At 50.0% G+C, this 26,231-nt stretch overlaps 1 protein-coding gene across 6 annotated transcripts in view; it reads right to left on the bottom strand.

Moving 5' to 3' along the window:
- LOC143958045 (contactin-4-like) overlaps positions 1-26,231 on the bottom strand; it is a 321,112-nt gene that overhangs the window by 88,053 nt on the left and 206,828 nt on the right. For all 6 annotated transcript variants that reach the window (XM_077467492.1, XM_077467495.1, XM_077467494.1 and 3 more), the window contains exons 3-4: positions 6,389-6,515; positions 4,080-4,255 (exon numbers count right to left, since the gene is read on the bottom strand). In XM_077467492.1, coding sequence (XP_077323618.1) covers positions 4,080-4,255; positions 6,389-6,515 — 303 coding nt within the window. The remainder of the gene's footprint in view (positions 1-4,079; positions 4,256-6,388; positions 6,516-26,231) is intronic.

Raw genomic sequence — 26,231 nt, 5'->3', positions numbered from 1 at the left:
ATGATGGACAGTCCCTACATATTTAGAGGTGGGGTCTGAGTGGGACCAACTCAGAAATTGGCTATGATGGACAGTCCCTACATATTTAGAGGTGGGGTCTGGGTGGGGCAACTCAGAAATTGGCCATGATGGGCAGTCCCTACATATTTAGAGGTGGGGTCTGGGTGGGACCAACTCAGAAATTGGCCATGATGGACAGTCCCTACATATTTAGAGGTGGGGTCTGGGTGGGGCAACTCAGAAATTGGCCATGATGGGCAGTCCCTACATATTTAGAGGTGGGGTCTGGGTGGGACCAACTCAGAAATTGGCCATGGTGGGCAGTCCCTACATATTTAGAGGTGGGGTCTGGTTGGGGCCAACTCAGAAATTGGCCATGATGGGCAGTTCCTACATATTTAGAGGTGGGGTCTGGTTGGGGCCAACTCAGAAATTGGCCATGATGGGCATTCCCTACATATTTAGAGGTGGGGTCTGGGTGGGGCCAACTCAGAAATTAGTCATGATGGGCAGTCCCTACATATTTAGAGGTGGGGTCTGGGTGGGGCCAACTCAGAAATTGGCCATGATGGGCAGTCCCTACATATTTAGAGGTGGGTTCTGGGTGGAACCAACTCAGAAATTGGCCATGGTGGGCAGTCCCTACATATTTAGAGGTGGGGTCTGGTTGGGGCCAACTCAGAAATTGGCCATGGTGGGCAGTCCCTACATATTTAGAGGTGGGGTCTGGTTGGGGCCAACTCAGAAATTGGCCATGGTGGGCAGTCCCTACATATTTAGAGGTGGGGTCTGGTTGGGGCCAACTCAGAAATTGGCCATGGTGGGCAGTCCCTACATATTTAGAGGTGGGGTCTGGGTGGGGCCAACTCAGAAATTGGCCATGATGGGCAGTCCCTACATATTTAGAGGTGGGTTCTGGGTGGAACCAACTCAGAAATTGGCCATGGTGGGCAGTCCCTACATATTTAGAGGTGGGGTCTGGTTGGGGCCAACTCAGAAATTGGCCATGGTGGGCAGTCCCTACATATTTAGAGGTGGGGTCTGGTTGGGGCCAACTCAGAAATTGGCCATGGTGGGCAGTCCCTACAAGTTTAGAGGTGGGGTCTGGTTGGGGCCAACTCAGAAATTGGCCATGATGGGCAGTCCCTACATATTTAGAGGTGGGGTCTGGTTGGGGCCAACTCAGAAATTGGCCATGATGGGCATTCCCTACATATTTAGAGGTGGGGTCTGGGTGGGGCCAACTCAGAAATTAGCCATGATGGGCAGTCCCTACATATTTAGAGGTGGGGTCTGGGTGGGGCCAACTCAGAAATTGGCCATGATGGGCAGTCCCTACATATTTAGAGGTGGGTTCTGGGTGGAACCAACTCAGAAATTGGCCATGGTGGGCAGTCCCTACATATTTAGAGGTGGGTTCTGGGTGGAACCAACTCAGAAATTGGCCATGGTGGGCAGTCCCTACATATTTAGAGGTGGGGTCTGGTTGGGGCCAACTCAGAAATTGGCCATGGTGGGCAGTCCCTACATATTTAGAGGTGGGGTCTGGTTGGGGCCAACTCAGAAATTGGCCATGGTGGGCAGTCCCTACATATTTAGAGGTGGGGTCTGGTTGGGGCCAACTCAGAAATTGGCCATGGTGGGCAGTCCCTACATATTTAGAGGTGGGGTCTGGTTGGGGCCAACTCAGAAATTGGCCATGGTGGGCAGTCCCTACATATTTAGAGGTGGGGTCTGGGTGGGGCCAACTCAGAAATTGGCCATGATGGGCAGTCCCTACATATTTAGAGGTGGGTTCTGGGTGGAACCAACTCAGAAATTGGCCATGGTGGGCAGTCCCTACATATTTAGAGGTGGGGTCTGGTTGGGGCCAACTCAGAAATTGGCCATGGTGGGCAGTCCCTACATATTTAGAGGTGGGGTCTGGTTGGGGCCAACTCAGAAATTGGCCATGGTGGGCAGTCCCTACATATTTAGAGGTGGGGTCTGGTTGGGGCCAACTCAGAAATTGGCCATGATGGGCAGTCCCTACATATTTAGAGGTGGGGTCTGGTTGGGGCCAACTCAGAAATTGGCCATGATGGGCATTCCCTACATATTTAGAGGTGGGGTCTGGGTGGGGCCAACTCAGAAATTAGCCATGATGGGCAGTCCCTACATATTTAGAGGTGGGGTCTGGGTGGGGCCAACTCAGAAATTGGCCATGATGGGCAGTCCCTACATATTTAGAGGTGGGGTCTGGTTGGGGCCAACTCAGAAATTGGCCATGATGGGCAGTCCCTACATATTTAGAGGTGGGGTCTGGTTGGGGCCAACTCAGAAATTGGCCATGGTGGGCAGTCCCTACATATTTAGAGGTGGGGTCTGGGTGGGGCCAACTCAGAAATTGGCCATGATGGGCAGTCCCTACATATTTAGAGGTGGGTTCTGGGTGGAACCAACTCAGAAATTGGCCATGGTGGGCAGTCCCTACATATTTAGAGGTGGGTTCTGGGTGGAACCAACTCAGAAATTGGCCATGGTGGGCAGTCCCTACATATTTAGAGGTGGGGTCTGGTTGGGGCCAACTCAGAAATTGGCCATGGTGGGCAGTCCCTACATATTTAGAGGTGGGGTCTGGTTGGGGCCAACTCAGAAATTGGCCATGGTGGGCAGTCCCTACATATTTAGAGGTGGGGTCTGGTTGGGGCCAACTCAGAAATTGGCCATGGTGGGCAGTCCCTACATATTTAGAGGTGGGGTCTGGGTGGGGCCAACTCAGAAATTGGCCATGATGGGCAGTCCCTACATATTTAGAGGTGGGTTCTGGGTGGAACCAACTCAGAAATTGGCCATGGTGGGCAGTCCCTACATATTTAGAGGTGGGGTCTGGTTGGGGCCAACTCAGAAATTGGCCATGGTGGGCAGTCCCTACATATTTAGAGGTGGGGTCTGGTTGGGGCCAACTCAGAAATTGGCCATGGTGGGCAGTCCCTACATATTTAGAGGTGGGGTCTGGTTGGGGCCAACTCAGAAATTGGCCATGATGGGCAGTCCCTACATATTTAGAGGTGGGGTCTGGTTGGGGCCAACTCAGAAATTGGCCATGATGGGCATTCCCTACATATTTAGAGGTGGGGTCTGGGTGGGGCCAACTCAGAAATTAGCCATGATGGGCAGTCCCTACATATTTAGAGGTGGGGTCTGGGTGGGGCCAACTCAGAAATTGGCCATGATGGGCAGTCCCTACATATTTAGAGGTGGGGTCTGGTTGGGGCCAACTCAGAAATTGGCCATGATGGGCAGTCCCTACATATTTAGAGGTGGGGTCTGGTTGGGGCCAACTCAGAAATTGGCCATGGTGGGCAGTCCCTACATATTTAGAGGTGGGGTCTGGGTGGGGCCAACTCAGAAATTGGCCATGATGGGCAGTCCCTACATATTTAGAGGTGGGTTCTGGGTGGAACCAACTCAGAAATTGGCCATGGTGGGCAGTCCCTACATATTTAGAGGTGGGTTCTGGGTGGAACCAACTCAGAAATTGGCCATGGTGGGCAGTCCCTACATATTTAGAGGTGGGGTCTGGTTGGGGCCAACTCAGAAATTGGCCATGGTGGGCAGTCCCTACATATTTAGAGGTGGGGTCTGGTTGGGGCCAACTCAGAAATTGGCCATGGTGGGCAGTCCCTACATATTTAGAGGTGGGGTCTGGTTGGGGCCAACTCAGAAATTGGCCATGGTGGGCAGTCCCTATATATTAATAGGTGGGGTTTGGATGGAATCAACAAATAAAGTGGATGTGATTTGGGTGGAGGAAATGTGGACCACGATTGGGGTTTACAGTGTCCTGAGATTCAGACGTAATGTTGGAAAATACACTTTAAGTGGTAAAGCGCAATGCTAAGGCATCCATAATCCATATTCACATCTACATCAACGTTCTCCTCGTGCCATCATTTTTACAATTAGCAGTAAAATACAATTCATTGCTCCATATCAGCCAATCAGCTGCCACTGTTCTGACTGTCCTAACCAACCACAAGGCAAGAACAGATTAAATTGCTTATTGGGAGAAAAAAATAAATAAATCTGCCACTCACAAGCGAACTGGAGGTTAGCCTCGCGGCTGAGGATGGTCCCCACCATATTGGTGGCTTCACATTGGAAAATGCCGACATCTCGATCCCGGTCCGGAGTATTGATGATTAAACTTCTGTCGAGAACCCGGTAGCGGTAATCCTGGGCTTCATCCAGAAGGGTGCCGTTCACTCTCCACCTGCGGATATCACAGAACACACAGAGGTCAGGGGTCTCTAAATCAGCTCGGCCAACCAAGACGATCAAAAGTGAACCTGGGTAGGCTGACCGCATTATTACCCCTTTAATCCCATAAGATTCAGGTGAGAACCACAAAGAATTTTTAAACTCAGATGGTCGACAAGGAAATCAACAAGAGGAAAGGTTGGAAAGTTTATTTAGAAGAGAAGAGTTTAGGGTGGAGGCCCTCAGACAAGGCGAGTGTCCAGCTAAGGACCTCTTTATCAATAGGGGAGGATTTTATGCTCCAATACTGGACCTAACAAAACATAAATCTTTTCTATATTCACTCATTCTCAGGCCATTGCATAAGCAGGACACCGAGAATTATTAGAGACATTACTTTCTGTTATTTTGGAACACCTTATCAGCTTGACTGCAACCCATCCTATGAGATAGGGATCCACCGATACCACTTTGTTTACGAGTGCTTTCGTTTAAATACTCGCCGATACCGGAGGTTATGGATTTTTTTTTTTTTATCAGTGAAATAATCTCCAAAAACACGAAACTGATTATTGGCGCTGTTGCAGATTTATGAACAATTGTTGAAAGATTCGTCTTATGAAATAGAATAAAACTCCAGAAAAAAAAAAGTTAAAAACATAAATGAAAGACATGCATGTGATTATTTTTTAACACGTCAAAGAATTCTGCTCAGCCGGTCCAAACTCTGCTGCCAGGCAGCGAAAGGAAGGAGGTGACAATATTATCATGTGCTTTAGTCCTACAGTCTCCTGGCCTGCCAGTCAAGGTATGATGTCATGGAGGGTGGCACAGATCAAGAGTCTCCTGGCCTGCCAGTCAAGGTATGATGTCATGGAGGGCGGGATGGACCAAAAGTCTCCTGGCCTGCCAGTTAAGGTATAATGTCATGGAGGGTGGGACAGACCAAGAGTCTCCTGGGATGCCAGTCAAGGTATGATGTCATGGGTTTGGGACAGACCAAGGGTCTCCTGGCCTGTCAGTCAAGGTATGATGTCATTGAGGGTGGGACGGACCAAGGGTCTCCTGGGATGCCAGTCAAGGTATGATGTCATGGGTGTGGGACAGACCAAGGGTCTCCTGGCCTGTCAGTCAAGGTATGATGTCATTGAGGGTGGGACGGACCAAGGGTCTCCTGGCTTATCAGTCAAGGTTTAATGTCATGAAGCATTGGACAGACCAATGGTCTCTGGGCCTCTCAGTCAAGGTATGATGTCATGAGGGATGGGACAGACCAAGAGTCTGCTGCCTTGTCAGTCAAGGTATGATGTCACGGTGGGTGGGACAGAGCAAAAGTCTTCTGGCATTTCAGTAAAGGTATGATGTCATTAGGGGTGGGGCAGACCAAGAGTCTGCTGCCTTGTCAATCAAGGTATGATGTCATGATTGGTGGAACTGAACAGCCGAAGAGGGGAGAAGAAGTCAGAAGAGACCCTAATAAATTACTTTAAAAACATGTGTAATGTGTTTTATTTTTGACAATATTTTAGGTGAATGGGTAGGGGTACAATGTACCCAATACTCATTCACATAGGGTGGGGGACAGGGATCTGGGGGCCCCATTGTTAAAGGGGGCTTCCAGATAAGCCCCCCGCCCACAGACCCGACAACCAATGGCCAGGGTTGTCGGGAAGAGGCCCTTGTTCTCATCAACATGGGGACAAGGTGCTGTGGGATGAAGGGCACAGTGCGCCCCCTGCCCCCAAAGCAATCACCCCCGTCACATTGAGGGCATGTGGCCTGATATGGTTCGGGGGGGCGCTCGCTCGTCCCCACACCCTTTCCTGACCTACCGGGCTGTGTGCTGGGATAACGGTCTGGTATGGATTTTGGGTTCCTCTTAAAACCCATGTCAGACCGATGGACCTGGCATGTATTTGGAGGGGGAACCCATGCCGTTTTTTTTTTTTACATTGTGCGCGGAGTCGGATCCCTGTTCACTGAAGTCGGACTTCAAGTCGCAGGGCAAAGTCGGATCCACAGTCGTACTGTGGTGGCATAATCGCGCGACTTTGAAGTCACACAAATGTGAAAGAGGCCTAAAGGTCGCGGGTTTTATTGTGTCCACAGTGTGAGCCAGTCTGTACAGGGCAGGGCAGGTACCTACCGGGTGGCAGGTTTGGGGTGGCCCTGAGCCTCGCACACCAGCCGCAGCGTCCGATCTTCGGAGTCCAGAGGAAAGACGATATTGGATGGCTCCTGGGTGAACACCGGGCCCTGCAGAGTCAGCTCATCTGCAAAGACAAAGGGGAACAATTTAAATTTTCACGTTATTATTGCACAGACAGAACACATCCCCCGCAGAGACATATCAGTTATTACTGTGGGAGGAGGAGCGGCGGTAATACGGCGACTCTGCCCCGCGGCGGCGCGACCCCCGGACCTCTCTGCAGGAAGCCCACAGACATCTCCTGCGGTGTGAAGGTGGTGGAAGAATTGTGCATTTGCACATCGGATAAAATGTGTTGCGTCTCCACATATTTCCCAGTCTGCAAATTTCCAGATTTCATCTCCTCTCGTCCCGGCGGCGGCGGCGGCGAGCTGAAGAGCGCTTCTGTTTACGCTGAATAACTAATTCCCGGGGACCAGGTGTCTTAATGAGGATTTCAAAAACAAAGAAAATATCATCTTCCAATTTAGCACAGGCATGCAAAAAAAAAAAAGAAGCGGATTAGCGGAGGAATGCTTTAAAGGAGACCGGCGGCCAGAGAAACCTGGAGGGTGCCAATCCTCTCCTATGGAAAATACCCGTTTCCTGGCTCCCTCGATGATGTCATTGCTTCAGTACTTTCTGAGCCACTCACCTGGGAGGAGTTCTTTTAATGATTTTTAACGACTTTTAATGTGTAAATGTTTGTTTATTTTATTTTTTGGCTTCAAATCTGGTCTGAGGAGTAAATTATCAGTGAGAATAAAATGCAGGAAAAGTGGGCGGAGAGTTAAATAAAAAATCCGAGGACTCTGATAAAAAGGGGGGGGGGGGGGGTCTAAGGACTCTGATGTAGGGGGGGGACTGAGGACTCTGATGTAGGGAGGGACTGAGGACTCTGATGTGGGGGGGACTGAGGACTCTGATGTGGGGACGATGACTGAGGACTCTGATGTGGGGGGGGACTGAGGACTCTGATGTGGGGGGGTACTGAGGACTCTGATGTGGGGGTGAGTGAGGATGTTGGGGGACTCTGATGTGGAGGGATGACTGAGGACTCTGATGTGGGGGTGAGTGAGGATGTTGGGGGACTCTGATGTGGAGGGATGACTGAGGACTCTGATGTGGGGTGAGTGAGGATGTTGGGGGACTCTGATGTGGAGGGATGACTGAGGACTCTGATGTGGAGGGATGACTGAGGACTCTGATGTGGAGGGATGACTGAGGACTCTGATGTGGGGGTGAGTGAGGATGTTGGGGGGACTCTGATGTGGAGGGATGACTGAGGACTCTGATGTGGGGGTGAGTGAGGATGTTGGGGACTCTGATGTGGAGGGATGACTGAGGACTCTGATGTGGGGGTGAGTTGAGGATATGGGGGGGTGAGGACTCTGATGTGGAGGGATGACTGAGGACTCTGATGTGGAGGGATGACTGAGGACTCTGATGTGGGGGGGACTGAAGATGTGGGGGGACTCTGATGTGGGGGGGACTCTGATGTGGGGGGACTCTGATGTGGGGGGGTTACTGACTGTGAAATTGCCGGATGGAATGTGACTCTGTACCTCCATGTACAGAGTGACCTCCCTCCTCCCCGGACTCCGTCCATCCACTTCATCACTCTGATTACTGCTCCTCAGGAAGGGTCGGGCCAGAGCTCCATCTCCATTCTCAGCTCCCATGAATAAGTAATGGAGGAAAGTGTTTCAGGTAAATAGTTTCAGAATCCTGGGGGGGGGGGGGGAGGGGGCGGATCGCTCGCCAAAGTAAACTTTCAGTAAAATGGTTTCCGTATTCTGCGCTGTTCTCCTCGCCATCCGCAGTCGAGCGTTTCCGCTGGCCTGACCTTTACCTCCAGCGGCCGGAGTCCTCGTCCGGGATTGCTGCATGCGCGGAAAGATGCAATAAATATGCAAATCGCTCACTAAGCAGCTGGCCTGCCGATCCGTCTCTGCGTCCGAATGAAGATAATAATAGAATTCGACCCGAGGCTCCCCCATCACCCCGGCAACAGATCAATACATCGTATGGCACTAATGGCGGTTAAGGGAAGGATTAGGCAGAAGGGGGCGGCGTTTGGGGTTTTCCTGATACAAGGAGCTGAGATTTCACTGCTTTTCTGCTTTCAAATTTTGTTCTTTAAGAATGCGCCAAGTGAAAGCTACAAGATGACCGACCCGCTGATGGGGAAACGTGCTCAACACAGATCCTCGTATTGTGATCCCGGCCCCCCGGGGACTTGTACTTTGTGGACTTTCTCATTTTAAGTGTTGGAGGAACCGCCAACATTACAAGGCCGCCAACATTACGAGGAATGGCCAACATTATGAGGAACCACCAACATTACAAGGAACCGCCAACATTACGAGGAATCGCCAACATTACGAGGAACCACCAACATTACGAGGAATGGCCAACATTATGAGGAACCACCAACATTACAAGGAACCGCCAACATTACCAGGAACCACCAACATTACAAGGAACCGCCAACATTACGAGGAACCACCAACATTACGAGGAACCGCCAACATTACGAGGAACCACCAACATTATGAGGAACCGCCAACATTACGAGGAACGGCTAACATTGCGAGGAACTGCCAACATTACGAGGAACCACCAACATTACAAGGAACCACCAACATTATGAGGAACCACCAACATTATGAGGAACCGCCAACATTACGAGGAACCACCAACATTACGAGGAACCACCAACATTACAAGGAACCGCCAACATTACGAGGAACCGCCAACATTACGAGGAACCGCCAACATTGCAAAGAACCACCAACATTACGAGGAACCACCAACATTAATAGGAACCGACCAACATTCATTACAAGGAACCGCCAACATTACGAGGAACCGCTGACATTACAAGGAACTGCCAACTTTCAAGGAACCACCAACATTATGAGGAACCACCAACATTTCAAGGAGCTGCCTACATTACAAGGAACTGCCAACATTTTCAAAGAACCATCAACATTACAGGGACCCGCTTACATTCCAAGGAACTGCCAACATTCTGAGGAACCGCCAACGTTACAAGGAACCACCAACATTACGAGGAACCACCAACATTACGAGGAACCACCAACATTATGAGGAACCACCAACATTACGAGGAACCACCAACATTATGAGGAACCACCAACATTATGAGGAACCGCCAACATTACGAGGAACGGCTAACATTGCGAGGAACTGCCAACATTACGAGGAACCACCAACATTACAAGGAACCACCAACATTATGAGAAACCACCAACATTATGAGGAACCGCCAACATTACGAGGAACCACCAACATTACGAGGAACCACCAACATTACGAGGAACCACCAACATTACAAGGAACCGCCAACATTACGAGGAAATGCCGACATTGCAAAGAACCACCAACATTACGAGGAACCACCAACATTATGAGGAACCGACCAACATTCATTACAAGGAACCGCCAACATTACCAGGAACCGCTGACATTACAAGGAACTGCCAACTTTCAAGGAACCACCAACATTATGAGGAACCACCAACATTATGAGGAACCACCAACATTTCAAGGAGCTGCCTACATTACAAGGAACTGCCAACATTTCAAAGAACCATCAACATTACAGGGAACCGCTGACATTCCAAGGAACTGCCAACATTTCAAGGAACTGCCAACATTCTGAGGAACCGCCAACGTTACAAGGAACCACCAACATTACAAGGAATGGCCAACATTACAAGAAACAAAAAACAAAATAAATAATAATGTGTGGTCTTGTTTTTTGACACTACAACGGGCACAAAGAACAAATAGCGCCCACATATGTGGTATCGCTGCGATTGTCAGGAGTAGGAGAATTTATTTTGCAGGTATTTTTGGTGGTGGGTGATGGTAATGGCATAAAAATATAAGGCTACAATAAAAAAAAAAAAAAAAAAAAAATTATATATATATTTTTACTATTTTGGGCCATTTTTTTGTTTGATAATAAAAATAAGAAGAAATCCATTAATGTTTCCCACCAAATGAAAGCCTGACCTGTCCTGGAAAATAACGCCGTATAATAATCCACCCCGATGCGCTGCGTGGTTCCAATGATATGTACAGGTATACTAACTCAGGACGCGGTCGCACAACGAGGGCCTTAAGGTTGGTTTTGACCCTTTCATGGTCACGGAGGGGTTAATAGAACTAGAACCATAGAAAGAGATCAGGAGATCGTTCCGTTTCTGAATTCTGATCTACAGACACATCGGAGCGAAGAGGTGACAACGGGGGAGGACAAAGAGACAGAGACCCCCGAGAGGAACACCAGAGAGGGGGATTTCTTTCCCCGTGTAGACTCTCAGACCCCCCCAAGATCTTCAGATCTCCCCTGAGCTCCTCAGACTCCCCCCCCCCCCCGCGAGATCTTCAGACCTCCCATGAGCTCCTCAGACGCCCCCATAGCTCCTCAGACCCCCCTCCGAGCTCCTCAGACCCTTCGAGATTCTCAGACCCCCCGAGATCCTCAGACCCCCCCAAGATCCTCAGACCCCCCCCTGAGCTCCTCAGACCCTTCGAGATCCTCAGACCCCCCTCCGAGCTCCTCAGACCCTTCAAGATCCTCAGACCCCCCCCCCCCAAGATCCTCAGACCCCCCGAGATCCTCAGACCCCCCCCCCCCAAGATCCTCAGACCCCCCTCCCGAGCTCCTCAGACCCTTCAAGATCCTCAGACCCCCCCCCCCAAGATCCTCAGACCCCCCCTGAGCTCCTCAGACCCGAATGATGATTAGATACACCTGGTGACACATTATACATTATACAGTTACAGGCGTCACATGATTGCGCCCGCGGGGCGAGGAGCTGCAGGAAGAGCGGGTGATGAAACACTTGGCAGGAGTGTCACCTGTACGGGGTGAGGCTTCCTGGCCTCCTGGGGGGGGGGGGGGGGGGTAGAGAAACATGCGATAAATTGCACCTCTGGGCCTGAGATATCGCTCCCCCCATCCCCCCCGGGACAAGTTGTTTTTGAAGTGGAAAGACGAAGAAAGATATTGTAACAGCTGGAAGGATGAGGCAGCGAGAGAGCGCCAACCATGAGAAGAGATAGGAGGACATGGGGGGCTCCTTGTTGATGTGCAGGACATTAAAAACGCATGGCTGAGCCGTGTTTTTAGCACCCCCCCAACTGCCCCCCCTCCCCTCAAAGGCAGCCTGGGAAAAAAACAATTGCTCCTGTCACATTCAGAGGACTGCAAGCCCCCCCCCCCCCAAATGCAACCCATTCAAGGCAACACAAATGCCCCCCCCCCCCCCACAACCGCATGACATCACCTCCTCAGTGAGGGTCAAACGCCTCTGAAAATCGATCCAAGCATGGATTACTTTTCAAAGGTGTGGCTGTTTGCTTGCAAGCATTTAAAGAAGGTCAAAACCGGATCGTGAAAATCTCACATCGACATCAGAAATGTTATTTCCGAGATTTATAAATCGGGAGATTTCATTATAATGATCCCCGGTGATCCTGCCATGAGGGTCCGTGTTCAGGCACTTCCTGTTATAGGGTGACAACGCTCTGTCCCCGCCTCCCAACGGTGCCCCCGTGTTGTCACACAGGCCTCTGATAATGACTACAAGTACACAATATACAGGAACGATCCACTGTCGTTCGTCACCATCAGGAAACCTAAGAAATGCCACTGGGGTTAATGGAGACAGGAAGTGACCGCAAAGAGGCTGCAGGAGATCCGCAGCACTGAGATGGAACAAAGGAAAGTATTTCTATAAATATGAATTATTTATGTAGACAGTAGAGAGCAAACCAAATGCCATCGGGGTTTTCATCTACTGTAATCCTGGGACAGTAGAGAAGAGATTTATGGAGATTGGCGGCTAGGAAAAGCAATGCTGCTCATTTCCATTACTAGGAAATCTTAAAGCTGAAGTTTAATCTGCTTATATCTTGTCCCCCCTCCCCCATCAACATGCCAGTGAGATTGTTTTAGAAAATCCTTTCTGTCTTCATATCTTATTTTATACTCTGTGATGTCATCAGGTCTCTGCGCTTCTCTATGCAATGGAGGAAGATCATAGCTGGTGGGAGAGGCTGGCAGGGAGCAGATCATGGCTGGTGGGAGGGGCCTGCAGGGGCAGATTGTGGCTGGTGGGCGGGGCCGGCAGATTGTGGCTGGTGGGCGGGGCCGGCAGGGGGCAGATTGTGGCTGGTGGGAGGGGCCGGCAGGGGGCAGATCGTGGCTGGTGGGAGGGGCTGGCAGGGAGCAGATCATGGCTGGTGGGAGGGGCCTGCAGGGGGCAGATGGTGGCTGGTGGGCGGGGCCGGCAGATTGTGGCTGGTAGGGGGCAGATGGTGGCTGGTGGGAGGGGCCGGCAGGGGCCAGATCGTGGCTGGTGGGAGGGGCTGGCAGGGAGCAGATCATGGCTGATGGGAGGGGCCGGCAGGGGGCAGATCATAGCTGGTGGGAGGGGCTGGCAAGGAGCAGATCGTGGCTGGTGGGAGGGGCCGGCATGGGGCAGAACGTGGCTGGTGGGAGGGGCCAGCAGGGGGCAGATCGTGGCTGCTGGGAGGGGCCGGCATGGGGCAGAACGTGGCTGGTGGGAGGGGCCAGCAGGGGGCAGATCGTGGCTGGTGGGAGGGGCCGGCAGGGGGCAGATCGTGGCTGGTGGGAGGGGACAGCAGGGGGCAGATCGTGGCTGGTGGGAGGAGCCGCCAGTGGGCAGATTGTGGCTGGTGGGAGGCTGTACATAACTTCCTGAAAACATCCCAGCCCCCCCTACTCCTCTCCAGAGCCCTCAGTCCAGATGCAAGCAGTGGGCGGAGTTATGCAAATATCAAAATGCCTTGATGGTGTCACAGTGTGCAGAGAAATCAGAGGAAGCCGTTTCAGTCCAGGAGAGGAGGCAGTACACCTGTGCAAGACTGAAGGGGAGGAGCCGGTACACCTGTGCAAGACTGAAGGGGAGGAGCTGGTACACCTGTGCAAGACTGAAGGGGAGGAGCCGGTACACCTGTGCAAGACTGAAGGGGAGGAGCTGGTACACCTGTGCAAGACTGAAGGGGAAGAGACGGTACACCTGTGCGAGACTGAAGGGGAGGAGCTGGTACACCTGTGCAAGACTGAAGGGGAGGAGCTGGTACACCTGTGCAAGACTGAAGGGGAGGAGCCGGTACACCTGTGTGAGACTGAAGAGGAGGAGCCGGTACACCTGTGCAAGACTGAAGGGGAGGAGCCAGTACACCTGAGCAATACTGAAGGGGAGGAGCTGGTACGCCTGTGCAAGACTGAAGGGGAGGAGCCAGTACACCTGTGCAAGACTGAAGGGGAGGAGCCAGTACACTTGTGCAAGACTGAAGGGGAGGAGCCCGGTACACCTGTGCAAGACTGAGGGGGAGGAGCTGGTACACATGTGCAAGACTGAAGGGGAGGAGCCGGTACGCCCTGTGCAAGACTGAAGGGGAGGAGCCGGTACGCCTGTGCAAGACTGAAGGGGAGGAGCCGGTACACCATGTGCAAGACTGAAGGGGAGGAGCCGGTACACCTGTGCAAGACTGAGGGGGAGGAGCCGGTACACCTGTGCAAGACTGAGGGGGAGGAGCCGGTACACCTGTGCAAGACTGAGGGGGAGGAGCCGGTACACCTCTGCAAAACTGAAAGGGAGGAGCCGGTACACCTGTGCAAGACTGAGGGGGAGGAGCCGGTACACCTGTGCAAGACTGAGGGGGAGGAGCCGGTACACCTGTGCAAGACTGAAGGGGAGGAGCCAGTACACCTGCACAAGATTGAAGGGGGGATAGAGAAAGGGATTTAACCCTTTCCTATTCCAGCTATTAGCAAAACAGGACACCCCTCCTCCACCCCCTGGTACATCCACCGTTCTGCACATCACTCCATCACCCCGCAGGCCGGTGACACGGCGTGACAATGTGAATGAAGGACACCATCACAGATCAGATCTTCAGAATATCTTCTCACACTTGTCCTCCATAATTCAAACCTTATTTTAGGCACTAATATAAATTCCACCCCAGCAAATTAAAACAGTAAGAATTAATTGGATATGCAAATGAGATTATCTGGTATATAAATCTAATTTATGGAGCAATTTGTTCTGACAGTGAGAATGGGGACAAGACTCTCCCTTCAAAGAGCACCTGTCACCATACGGCGTGACGTTCGGAGGGTCAGAACCGACGGACGGAGGAGGGATTACGGGGCCCCGGGACAACATCTGGGACTTCTCAGATCATTTCTCACCTTCTTCAGTAATAGAAATTCTATCTGATTGGATAATTGGGATAATTATTTGGGGACAATGTATTTTTTTCTTGTTTTTTATTAGAAACAAGACAAGTAGACTCCGTGACATTGATAATTGTGGAGATCATGGACATTGTATCTCTTTCAGTATCATTATGAAGATCAGATAAATGAAGGATTACAAATCCCATCATCTCTTCCAGTTGTAGTTTTGTCCTTGACCCATTTCCACAATCCCGAAACCATCCACAGAGGAAAGGAGCGGGAATGTTCCATGCATCCCATTCCGCACCTCCCTATAGATAATCTGATTGGACAGATCATTTTGATGGTCCATGTCTTCAATGTTATGGTATCAGAGGTAAGATTGGGATCCATGTCTACACACAACCCAGAGTCATAGACTGGATCACACGGGGCCAGTAGATGGGGTTCAACCCCCTCAAGAATTGATAATAGATGCCTAAGAGGGTCTCTGTGGAGGGTCTCACCTTTCCAGGTCATGGTATATTTAGCAGTCATTGGTCACAAACAGCTGGCCTTGTTTTGCAATACTAAAGAGTTTCAGTCCGAGCGACTTCCTCAGGTCAAATGAGATCTGACAGCAATTCCCAACATTGTATCATTACTACGATCAGAGAAGAGGAGAAGGATGACAGACCCCGTTGTCTCTTCTGGTTAGAGATTTGTCTGGGACCCTTTTCCACCATCCTGAGCCAACCACGGAGGGAGTGATGGGGAACATTATATGTTCTGCCGCTCATCCCATTCTGTATCCCCCCAATTACCGATAATCTGGTTGGAAGGACTGTTTAGATGGGCTTCATCTGTCCAGGTCCGGGGCTCTTCAATGTTATTATATTAGCCGTAGGATTGGGATCCATGTTCACACACAACCCAGAGTCATAGACTGGATCAGGACAGGAGGACACAGGGGCCAGTAGGTGGCAGTCAACTCCCTCAAGTATTGATAATGCCTGAGATCTCCACATCACTGCTCTGTCTGTGGAGGGTCTCACCTATCCAGGTCATGGTATAGTTAGCAGTCATTGGTCACATTCAGCACGCCTTGTTTTGCCATGTTGAAGAGTTTCAGTCCAGGTGGCTTCCTCAGGTCAAATGAGTGTTGGAGATCTGACAGCAATTCCCAACACTGTATCATTTCTAAGAGAAGATAAGAGGGGAGAAGAATGAGAAATGTCATTGTCTCTTCTGGATGGATATTTGTCTGTGACCCATTTCCATCATCCCGAGCCATCCACAGAGGAAATGATTGGGAACATTATATCCAATCTCACTTATTCTGTTCTGTATCTTCCCAATTACTGATAATCTGATTGGACCGATCGTTTGAAGGACCTTCATCTGTCCACCATTTTGATGTTATTATATTAGAGGTAGGATTGGGATTCATGTCTACACCCATCCCAGAGTCATAGACTGGATCAGGACAGGAGGACATAGAGGCCAGTAGATGTTCAACTCTCTCAAGTATTGTTGCCTGAGATCTCCATAACTGCTCTGTTTGTGGAGGGTCTCACCTATCCAGGTCATGGTATGGTTCGCAGTCATTGGTCACATTCAGCACGCCTTGTTTTGCAACATTGAAGAGTTTCAGTCCAAGTGACTTCCTCAGGTCAAATATGGGTTGGAGATCTGACAGCAAATCCCAACATTGTATCATTTCTAAGAGAAGATAAGAGGAGGAGAAGAATGAGAAATTCCATCATCTCTTCCGGTTGGAGATTTGTCCGTGACCCATTTCCATCATCCCGAGCCATCCACAGAGAGAGGGATCAGGAACATTATATATTCCTCCCATTCCACGCCTTCCTACTTACTGATATCTGATTGGATGGATCATTTGGATGGTCTTCATCGGTCCACCTCCGGGGTTCTTCAATGTTCTTCAATGTTATGATAGCAGAGGCAGGATTGGGATCCATGTCTAAACATGAACCAGAGTCATACACTTGATCAGGACAGGAGGAAACAACGGCCAGTAGATGGGTGTCAACTTTTCAAGTTTCGATCCAGTTGGCTTCCTCAGGTCAAATGAGTTTTGGAGATCTGACAGCAATTCCCAACTTTAACTTTGCAAGTCCAACAACCAACACCTGTTCCAGATCTCCTAGCACCATGGCCCTCCTCATTTCCTGGCTGGAGGATGTCCAGCATCGTCTAGTGCTTCCTCCCAAGCCTAAATGTCCCTAGCCTGCCCCCAGGGAAGCCCCCAGGGAAGCCCCCAGACCCAGTGATGACATTATTTGGTATACAATAAGGTATGTCATGAAAATGGAAAGGTTTTACTTAATGTCATTAGACATGTGAGTCCCATCAAGAAGTAGGAGGCGGCACCGTGTCTAAATAATGCAAATGTGACCTGGCGGCATGAAAGGGTCACCGTTCTCCGATCCCCCTCCCCCACCCCAAGAGCTCTCCGATTGATCTTACCGGAATCGCTCTTTAAAATTTGAAGCCGCCATCGCCAGCAAAATATTACTCCCATAAAAAAGGAATATATTGAATTAATCAGAAAGCGTTTCATCGTTATCAGCTATTTAAAGGCAAACAAGACACTCGATCCCCCCTCCCCCCAATTCTGGCAATGACCGCCGGCCCGCTCATTAAATATGAAGAGCCTTTAAATCTTAGAGGGCAGAAGGTACAGCGCCATTTAACCCGTCATAATGGTCACCCTCTCCTGAAAATCATCACAGCCCAGTCCCGGCAATCGGCAGCGGCGCGGATATTAAACACCAATCCTCCATAAATTTCCCATCATCCACCGGGAGTTTTGGATGTCATCTTGCTTGGCCATTCAGTGGCTTATTAATTCCGCTAAAAGCCGGACGGGTCTCCACTTTATAATATTTCTGGGTCATGAAGTGCAAAATAACCGAAAATGGAGCCGATCCTTCGCCTGCCGGCGCACTCCATTTCCTGATTAAATGATATCCAGGATGATTACCGCCGAGCGCCGGGGCAAAGGGGGCGCCGCACATTAATTGCCTCTATTTAAAGGACCACTAAAGTCCATTAATATTATTATTTCACACAAGAGAACACCGAATCATTCCAGATAGAGAGATACACTATATATATATATACACTATCTATATATATCTATATACACTATCTATATACACTATCTATCTATATACACTATCTATATACACTATCTATCTATCTATATACACTATCTATATATCTATCTATATACACTATCTATATACACTATATATATACACTATCTATATCTCTATCTATATACACTATCTATATCTCTATCTATATACACTATCGATATCTCTATCTATTGTGAGGGGTTAGCTCGGCAGCGGGTGTGTGTGACCCCCTGGATGGGTTCACAACACAAAATCAGGCACAGCAGACAGCGTTGTAGGTGCAAAAAAACAAAAGATGCGGTTTATTTATGCTCCATGCAGTGAAACATATAACAGCCAAACAAAAATAAAACATGAAAATAAATCCTTGGTCAGCTTGACCTCTAATTACACACTTAGATTCCCTGTCTACCAACTGAGTGCAGCCTTGTGCTGCACCAGTCCCTGTCTCTGTTGTAGAGGTTTGCCACACAGGCGTTAACTCACCGCACAGAACAGATATCACACTCCCCAGTTATACAAACACAAAACTGGTTCCAGGATGGAGCATCTCCCTAAGCATGCTGGGGTTTTTTGTAGAGGTCTTAATGAGCCCACTTACTTCAGCTGGGCTCATTAACTCTTCCCCTCTAGTTGTACAAGTCTGCATAAAGCCTGAATCTAGGACACACAATATTTCCCATCCTGGATACAACCAGGTGACTTTACCTGCATGCTGCCACACTATATACACTATCTATCTATCTATCTATCTATCTATCTATCTATCTATCTATCTATCTATCTATCTATCTATCTATCTATCTATCTATCTATCTATCTATCTATCTATCTATCTATCTATCTATCTATCTATCGCTCTCTCTATGAACTTTAATGACCCCCCAGTCTTAGTCCGGAGGGTTCAATATAGGGTTGGCTCCGCCCTTTGCAGCTATAACAGCTTCACCTCTTCTGGGAAGGCCATACACAAGGTTTAGGAGGGTGTCTATGGGAATGTTTGACCATTCTTCCAGAAGAGCATTTGTGAGGTCAGCCACTGATGTTGGATGAGAAGGTCTGGCTCGCAGTCTCCACCCTAATTCACCCCACAGGTCTTCTATGGGGTTGAGGTCAGGACAGTCAAGTCCCTCCATCCCAAACTCGCTTATCCATGTCTTTATGGACCTTGCTTTGTGTACTGGTCCAAATCATTTGTTGGAGGGGGATTATGGTGTGTGGAGGGAGGGGGGATTATGGTGTGTGGGGGAGGGGGGATTATGGTGTGTGGGGGAGGGGGGATTATGGTGTGTGGGGGAGGGGGGGATTATGGTGTGTGGGGGAGGGGGGGATTATGGTGTGGGGGTTGTGTTTCAGGGGTTGGGTTTGGCCCCTTAGTTCCAGTGAAGGGAACTCTTAAGGCGGCAGCATACCAAGACATTTTGGACAATTTCATGTTCCCAACTTTGTGGGAACAGTTTGGGGACGGCCCCTTCCTGTTCTAACATGACTGCTCACCAGTGCACAGAGCAAGGTCCATAGAGACATGGATGAGCGAGTTTGGGGTGGAGGAACTTGACTCGCTTGCACAGAGCCCTGACCTCAACCCAATAGAACACCTTTGGGATGAATTCAAGCGGAGACTGCGAGCCAGGCCTTCTCATCCAACATCAGTGCCTGACCTCACAAATGCTCTTCTGGAAGAATGGTCAAACATTCCCATAGACACCCTCCTAAACCTTGTGGACGGCCTTCCCAGAAGAGGTGAAGCTGTTATAGCTGCAAAGGGCCAACTCAATATTGAACCCTCCGGACTAAGACTGGGGGGTCATTAAAGTTCATGTGTGTGTAAAGGCAGGCGTCCCAATACTTTTGGGAATATATAGTTTAGATAGATGGATAGTAAGATCGATAGATAGATTAGTGGGTGTATTTACATAGGTAATGCCCACATATGAAGCAGAGCCTCCATGATTGCGCTAAAATCCAAGGAATGCAAGGGACGGGGCTTGGGGCTGTCAGGTTGGGGAGGAAGGTGCTAGATGATGCTGGACGTCTGTCCTTCAGCCAGGGCTCTATCTGACTTGCTGCAGCTTCTAATGCACATTGTGAGAAGCTCACAGTGTGCACTGAAATCATACATATATGCATGACTGAAGGGGAGGAGTCGGTACACCTGTGCAAGACTGAAGGGGAGGAGTCGGTACACCTGTGCAAGACTGAAGGGGAGGAGCCGGTACACCTGTGCAAGACTGAAGGGGAGGAGCCGGTACACCTGTGCAAGACTAAAGGGGAGGAGCCGGTACACCTGTGCAAGACTGAAGGGGAGGAGCCGGTACACCTGTGCAAGACTGAAGGGGAGGAGCCGGTACACCTGTGCAAGACCGAAGGGGAGGAGCCGGAACACCTGTGCAAGACTGAAGGGGAGGAGTCAGGTACACCTGTGCAAGACAGAAGGGGGAGGAGCCAGAGGACGGTTGTAAATAAGGAGCAGTGTGCAGGTCGCTCTGATGCGTCTCGGGGAAGTCGGACGCACTCGGCCTCCATATCCTGATCTTGATCTGATTGCGGAGATAATACATGACAGATGTAACAAAGTTCCGGGCAGCCCGGGGCGGCGGTTCGCTCGGTAATTACCGGACCTTCCGATGATTGACTTTGTAGTTGAATGCGGAAAACTCGCAGAGGCGCCGCGGCCGGACCTGAAACCTTCGCCGTGTAATATGCAGATGAAAGGGAATGATTCATCAAACGGCGTTATCTCCAGTGACATAAACAAAAGCGCTTATTCCACGCCGAGCGCTACATCAGACGCCATTAATTAGGCCCCCAAGAACTGTGCGCTGCTGCGTCTTAAATATTACACATGGTGCGGATTTATATTTAATACCTGGAGAAGGAAATCTAATAACCGACTAAGACGGGAAGAAAGTAGAAATGTCAACTCCGTAATGAACTTCATTTCTTATAGGTGAGTCTCCTCCGCCCAATCCTCAGACTTCTATCAAATGTCGTCCTGATGGTGGACCGTACCCCGGAATCTCTCCTTCCTGAGGATAGTGCCCCATCATTGGTGTCAGTGGGAGGAATAGTGCCCCATCATTGGTATCAGTGGGAGGAATAGTGCCCCATCATTGGTGTCAGTGGGAGGAATAGTGCCCCATCATTGGTGTCAGTGGGAGGAATAGTGCCCCATCATTGGTATCAGTGGAAGGAATAGTGCCCCACCATTGGCATCAGTGGGAGGAATAGTGCTCCATCATTGGTATCAGTGGGAGGAATAGTGCCCCATCATTGGTGTCAGGGGGGGGAATAGTGCCCCATCATTGGTGTCAGTGGGAGGAATAGTGCCCCATCATTGGTATCAGTGGAAGGAATAGTGCCCCATCATTGATATCAGTGGAAGGAATAGTGCCCCATCATTGGTATCAGTGGAAGGAATAGTGCCCCATCATTGGTATCAGTGGAAGGAATAGTGCCCCATCATTGGTATCAGTGGGAGGAATAGTGCTCCATCATTGGTGTCAGTGGGAGGAATAGTGCCCCATCATTGGTGTCAGTGGGAGGAATAGTGCCCCATCATTGGTGTCAGTGGGAGGAATAGTGCCCCATCATTGGTATCAGTGGAAGGAATAGTGCCCCATCATTGGTGTCAGGGGGGGGAATAGTGCCCCATCATTGGTGTCAGTGGGAGGAATAGTGCCCCATCATTGGTGTCAGTGGGAAGAATAGTGCCCCATCATTGGTGTCAGTGGGAGGAATAGTGCCCCATCATTGGTGTCAGTGGGAGGAATAGTGCCCCATCATTGGTGTCAGTGGGGGGAATAGTGCCCCATCATTGGTGTCAGTGGGAAGAATAGTGCCCCATCATTGGTGTCAGTGGGAGGAATAGTGCCCCATCATTGGTGTCAGTGGGAGGAATAGTGCCCCATCATTGGTGTCAGTGGGAGGAATAGTGCCCCATCATTGGTATCAGTGGAAGGAATAGTGCCCCATCATTGGTGTCAGGGGGGGAATAGTGCCCCATCATTGGTGTCAGTGGGAGGAATAGTGCCCCATCATTGGTGTCAGTGGGAGGAATAGTGCCCCATCATTGGTATCAGTGGGAGGAATAGTGCCCCATCATTGGTATCAGTGGGAGGAATAGTGCCCCATCATTGGTGTCAGTGGGAGGAATAGTGCCCCATCATTGGTGTCAGTGGGGGGAATAGTGTCCCATCATTGGTGTCAGTGGGAGGAATAGTGCCCCATCATTGGTATCAGTGGGAGGAATAGTGCCCCATCATTGGTGTCAGTGGGAGGAATAGTGCCCCATCATTGGTGTCAGTGGGAGGAATAGTGCCCCATCATTGGTGTCAGTGGGAGGAATAGTGCCCCATCATTGGTATCAGTGGGAGGAATAGTGCCCCATCATTGGTGTCAGTGGGAGGAATAGTGCCCCATCATTGGTATCAGTGGAAGGAATAGTGCCCCATCATTGGTGTCAGGGGGGGAATAGTGCCCCATCATTGGTGTCAGTGGGAGGAATAGTGCCCCATCATTGGTGTCAGTGGGAGGAATAGTGCCCCATCATTGGTATCAGTGGGAGGAATAGTGCCCCATCATTGGTATCAGTGGGAGGAATAGTGCCCCATCATTGGTATCAGTGGGAGGAATAGTGCCCCATCATTGGTATCAGTGGGAGGAATAGTGCCCCATCATTGGTGTCAGTGGGAGGAATAGTGCCCCATCATTGGTGTCAGTGGGGGGAATAGTGTCCCATCATTGGTGTCAGTGGGAGGAATAGTGCCCCATCATTGGTGTCAGTGGGAGGAATTTCATTTGTGGGGTGGATTATTATAGGTAAAGACTTATAACTCTCTGGTGCCCCCCCCTTTTTTTTCTGAGCAGCCAGGATACAAGCTGAGTCTAGTGTGGATTTTAAGGGGGACTTGAGTGGGGTTCCCCCTAAAATCCGTGTGAGACTCAGAAGGTCTGGTCTGCATTTTAGGGGGACGGGAACGGTTGTTGAGAGAACATCTCAATACCTTGAACTCATTTTTGGATTTCAGATGGTTGGGGGTGGGGCAGATACTCCTCTGGTGTTAATATTAGTTATGAGGAAAGGTTGTGAGCTCTGAACTTATTCTCTCTGGAGAAGAGACGCCTGAGAGGGGATATGATGTCATTATATAAATACCAGACTGGTGACCCCACAATATATAAATACCGGACTGGTGACCCCACAATATATAAATACCGGACTGGTGACCCCACAATATACAAATACCGGACTGGTGACCCCACAATATATAAATACCGGACTGGTGACCCCACAATATATAAATACCGGACTGGTGACCCCACAATATACAAATACCGGACTGGTGACCCCACAATATATAAATACCGGACTGGTGACCCCACAATATATAAATACCGGACTGGTGACCCCACAATATATAAATACCGGACTGGTGACCCCACAATATATAAATACCGGACTGGTGACCCCACAATATATAAATACTGGACTGGTGACCCCACAATATATAAATACAGGACTGGTGACCCCACAATATATAAATACAGGACTGGTGACCCCACAATATATAAATACCGGACTGGTGACCCCACAATATATAAATACCGGACTGGTGACCCCACAATATATAAATACCGGACTGGTGACCCCACAATATATAAATACCAGACTGGTGACCCCACAATATATAAATACCGGACTGGTGACCCCACAATATATAAATACAGGACTGGTGACCCCACAATATATAAATACCAGACTGGTGACCCCACAATATATAAATACCAGACTGGTGACCCCACAATATATAAATACCGGACTGGTGACCCCACAATATACAAATACCGGACTGGTGACCCCACAATATATAAATACAGGACTGGTGACCCCACAATATATAAATACCGGACTGGTGACCCCACAATATATAAATACCGGACTGGTGACCCCACAATATACAAATACCGGACTGGTGACCCCACAATATAGAATTACCGGACTGGTGACCCCACAATATATAAATACCGGACTGGTGACCCCACAATATATAAATACTGGACTGGTGACCCCACAATATATAAATACAGGACTGGTGACCCCACAATATATAAATACCGGACTGGTGACCCCACAATATATAAATACCAGACTGGTGACCCCACAATATATAAATACCGGACTGGTGACCCCACAATATATAAATACCAGACTGGTGACCCCACAATATATAAATACCGGACTGGTGACCCCACAATATATAAATACAGGACTGGTGACCCCACAATATATAAATACCGGACTGGTGACCCCACAATATATAAATACCAGACTGGTGACCCCACAATATATAAATACCAGACTGGTGACCCCACAATATATAAATACCGGACTGGTGACCCCACAATATATAAATACCGGACTGGTGACCCCACAATAGGGAGAAAACTTTTTCGCGGAAGGGAGTTTAATAAGACTCATGGCCACTCATTAAAATGAGAAGAAAAGAGGTTTAACCTTAAACTACATAGAGGGTTCTTTACTGTAAGAGCGGCAAGGATGTGGAATTCCCTTCCACAGGCGGTGGTCTCAGCGGGGGGGGGGGGGGGGGGGGGCATTGATAGTTTCAAGAAAGTATTAGGTAATCACCTGAACAACCGCAACATACAGAGATATACAATATAATACTGACATATAATCACACACATAGGTTGGACTTGATGGACTTGTGTCTTTTATCAGCCTCACCTCCTATATGTAACAATGTTAATCGTTGTAATGAAGGATCGCTATCTGCTGATTGGATGATCTCGGTAGCTCAGTCTGTGCGCAGAGCGGATGAGATCGCATCAGCCTCATGAATAAGCGCAAATCACGGCAAGGCCTTTTTGCTGCTGTACTGATCGGAATGAAGTCTCCCGGTGCTCTGATGTGCAGCCAGGCGAAGAGCCGGTGAGTGGGGAGCAAGGCGGGAGTGGGAGCCGATCCCCGGGTGTTCTTCTCTATACATTGACTTTGGATGTCATTATAACCCCCCCCCCCCCCCCCCCCCCCGCATCCCATTGGGGAGATTTCCCTTCACTTCCTGTCCTGAAGACCACAACTTTTTGGATGTCTCCATCACATTCAGTCCCAGTGATTGGGGGAGGGGGTCCTGTTCATGTTCAGGAAAATAATGAATTCATCTCAAGCTGTGCAGATACGATACGGAAAAGCCAAACCGAGCAACGGGGGGGGGGGGGGGGGAGGGGCTACAAGACGGGAGGGGGGGTTTGATGAAAAGGGGGCTAGGGACATCGATATGAGCGGGGGGGGGGGCTGTGATGTGATATAAAAGGAGGGGGACTAAGGACCCTGATAAAAAAGATGGGGGTGGGGCACTGATGTAAAGGGGGAGCTGTGATGTGGGGAGGCACTGATGTAAAGGGGGAGCTGTGATGTGGGGGGGATGTTGTGAAGGGGGAGCTGTGATGTGGGGGGGCACTGATGTAAAGGGGGAGCTGTGATGTGGGGGGGATGTTGTGAAGGGGGAGCTGTGATGTGGGGGGGGGCACTGATGTAAAGGGGGAGCTGTGATGTGGGGGGGATGTTGTGAAGGGGGAGCTGTGATGTGGGGGGGCACTGATGTAAAGGGGGAGCTGTGATGTGGGAGGAGGGGATGTTGTGAAGGGGGAGCTGTGATGTGGGAGGGGGGATGTTGTGAAGGGGGAGCTGTGATGTGGGGGGGCACTGATGTAAAGGGGGAGCTGTGATGTGGGGGAGGCACTGATGTAAAGGGGGAGCTGTGATGTGGGGGAGGCACTGATATAAAGGGGGAGCTGTGATGTGGGGGGGGATGTTGTGAAGGGGGAGCTGTGATGTTGGGGGGATGTTGTGAAGGGGGAGCTGTGATGTGGGAGGGGGGGATGTTGTGAAGGGGGAGCTGTGATGTGGGGGGGATGTTGTGAAGGGGGAGCTGTGATGTGGGGGGGCACTGATGTTAAGGGGAGCTGTGATGTGGGGGGATGTTGTGAAGGGGGAGCTGTGATGTGGGGGGGCACTGATGTAAAGGGGGAGCTGTGATGTGGGGGGGATGTTGTGAAGGGGGAGCTGTGATGTGGGGGGGCACTGATGTAAAGGGGGAGCTGTGATGTGGGAGGAGGGGATGTTGTGAAGGGGGAGCTGTGATGTGGGAGGGGGGATGTTGTGAAGGGGGAGCTGTGATGTGGGGGGGCACTGATGTAAAGGGGGAGCTGTGATGTGGGGGAGGCACTGATGTAAAGGGGGAGCTGTGATGTGGGGGGGCACTGATGTAAAGGGGGAGCTGTGATGTGGGGGAGGCACTGATATAAAGGGGGAGCTGTGATGTGGGGGGGGGGATGTTGTGAAGGGGGAGCTGTGATGTGGGGGGGCACTGATGTAAAGGGG

The sequence above is a fragment of the Lithobates pipiens genome, unplaced genomic scaffold (genome assembly GCF_037356315.1).
Source record: "Lithobates pipiens isolate NorthernLeopardFrog02 unplaced genomic scaffold, aLitPip1_a1.2 Scaffold_56, whole genome shotgun sequence".
In the NCBI taxonomy this organism is placed as follows: domain Eukaryota; kingdom Metazoa; phylum Chordata; class Amphibia; order Anura; family Ranidae; genus Lithobates; species Lithobates pipiens.
The sequence above is the reverse complement of the archived record's forward strand: the minus strand, read 5'-3'. Positions and strand labels throughout refer to the sequence as shown.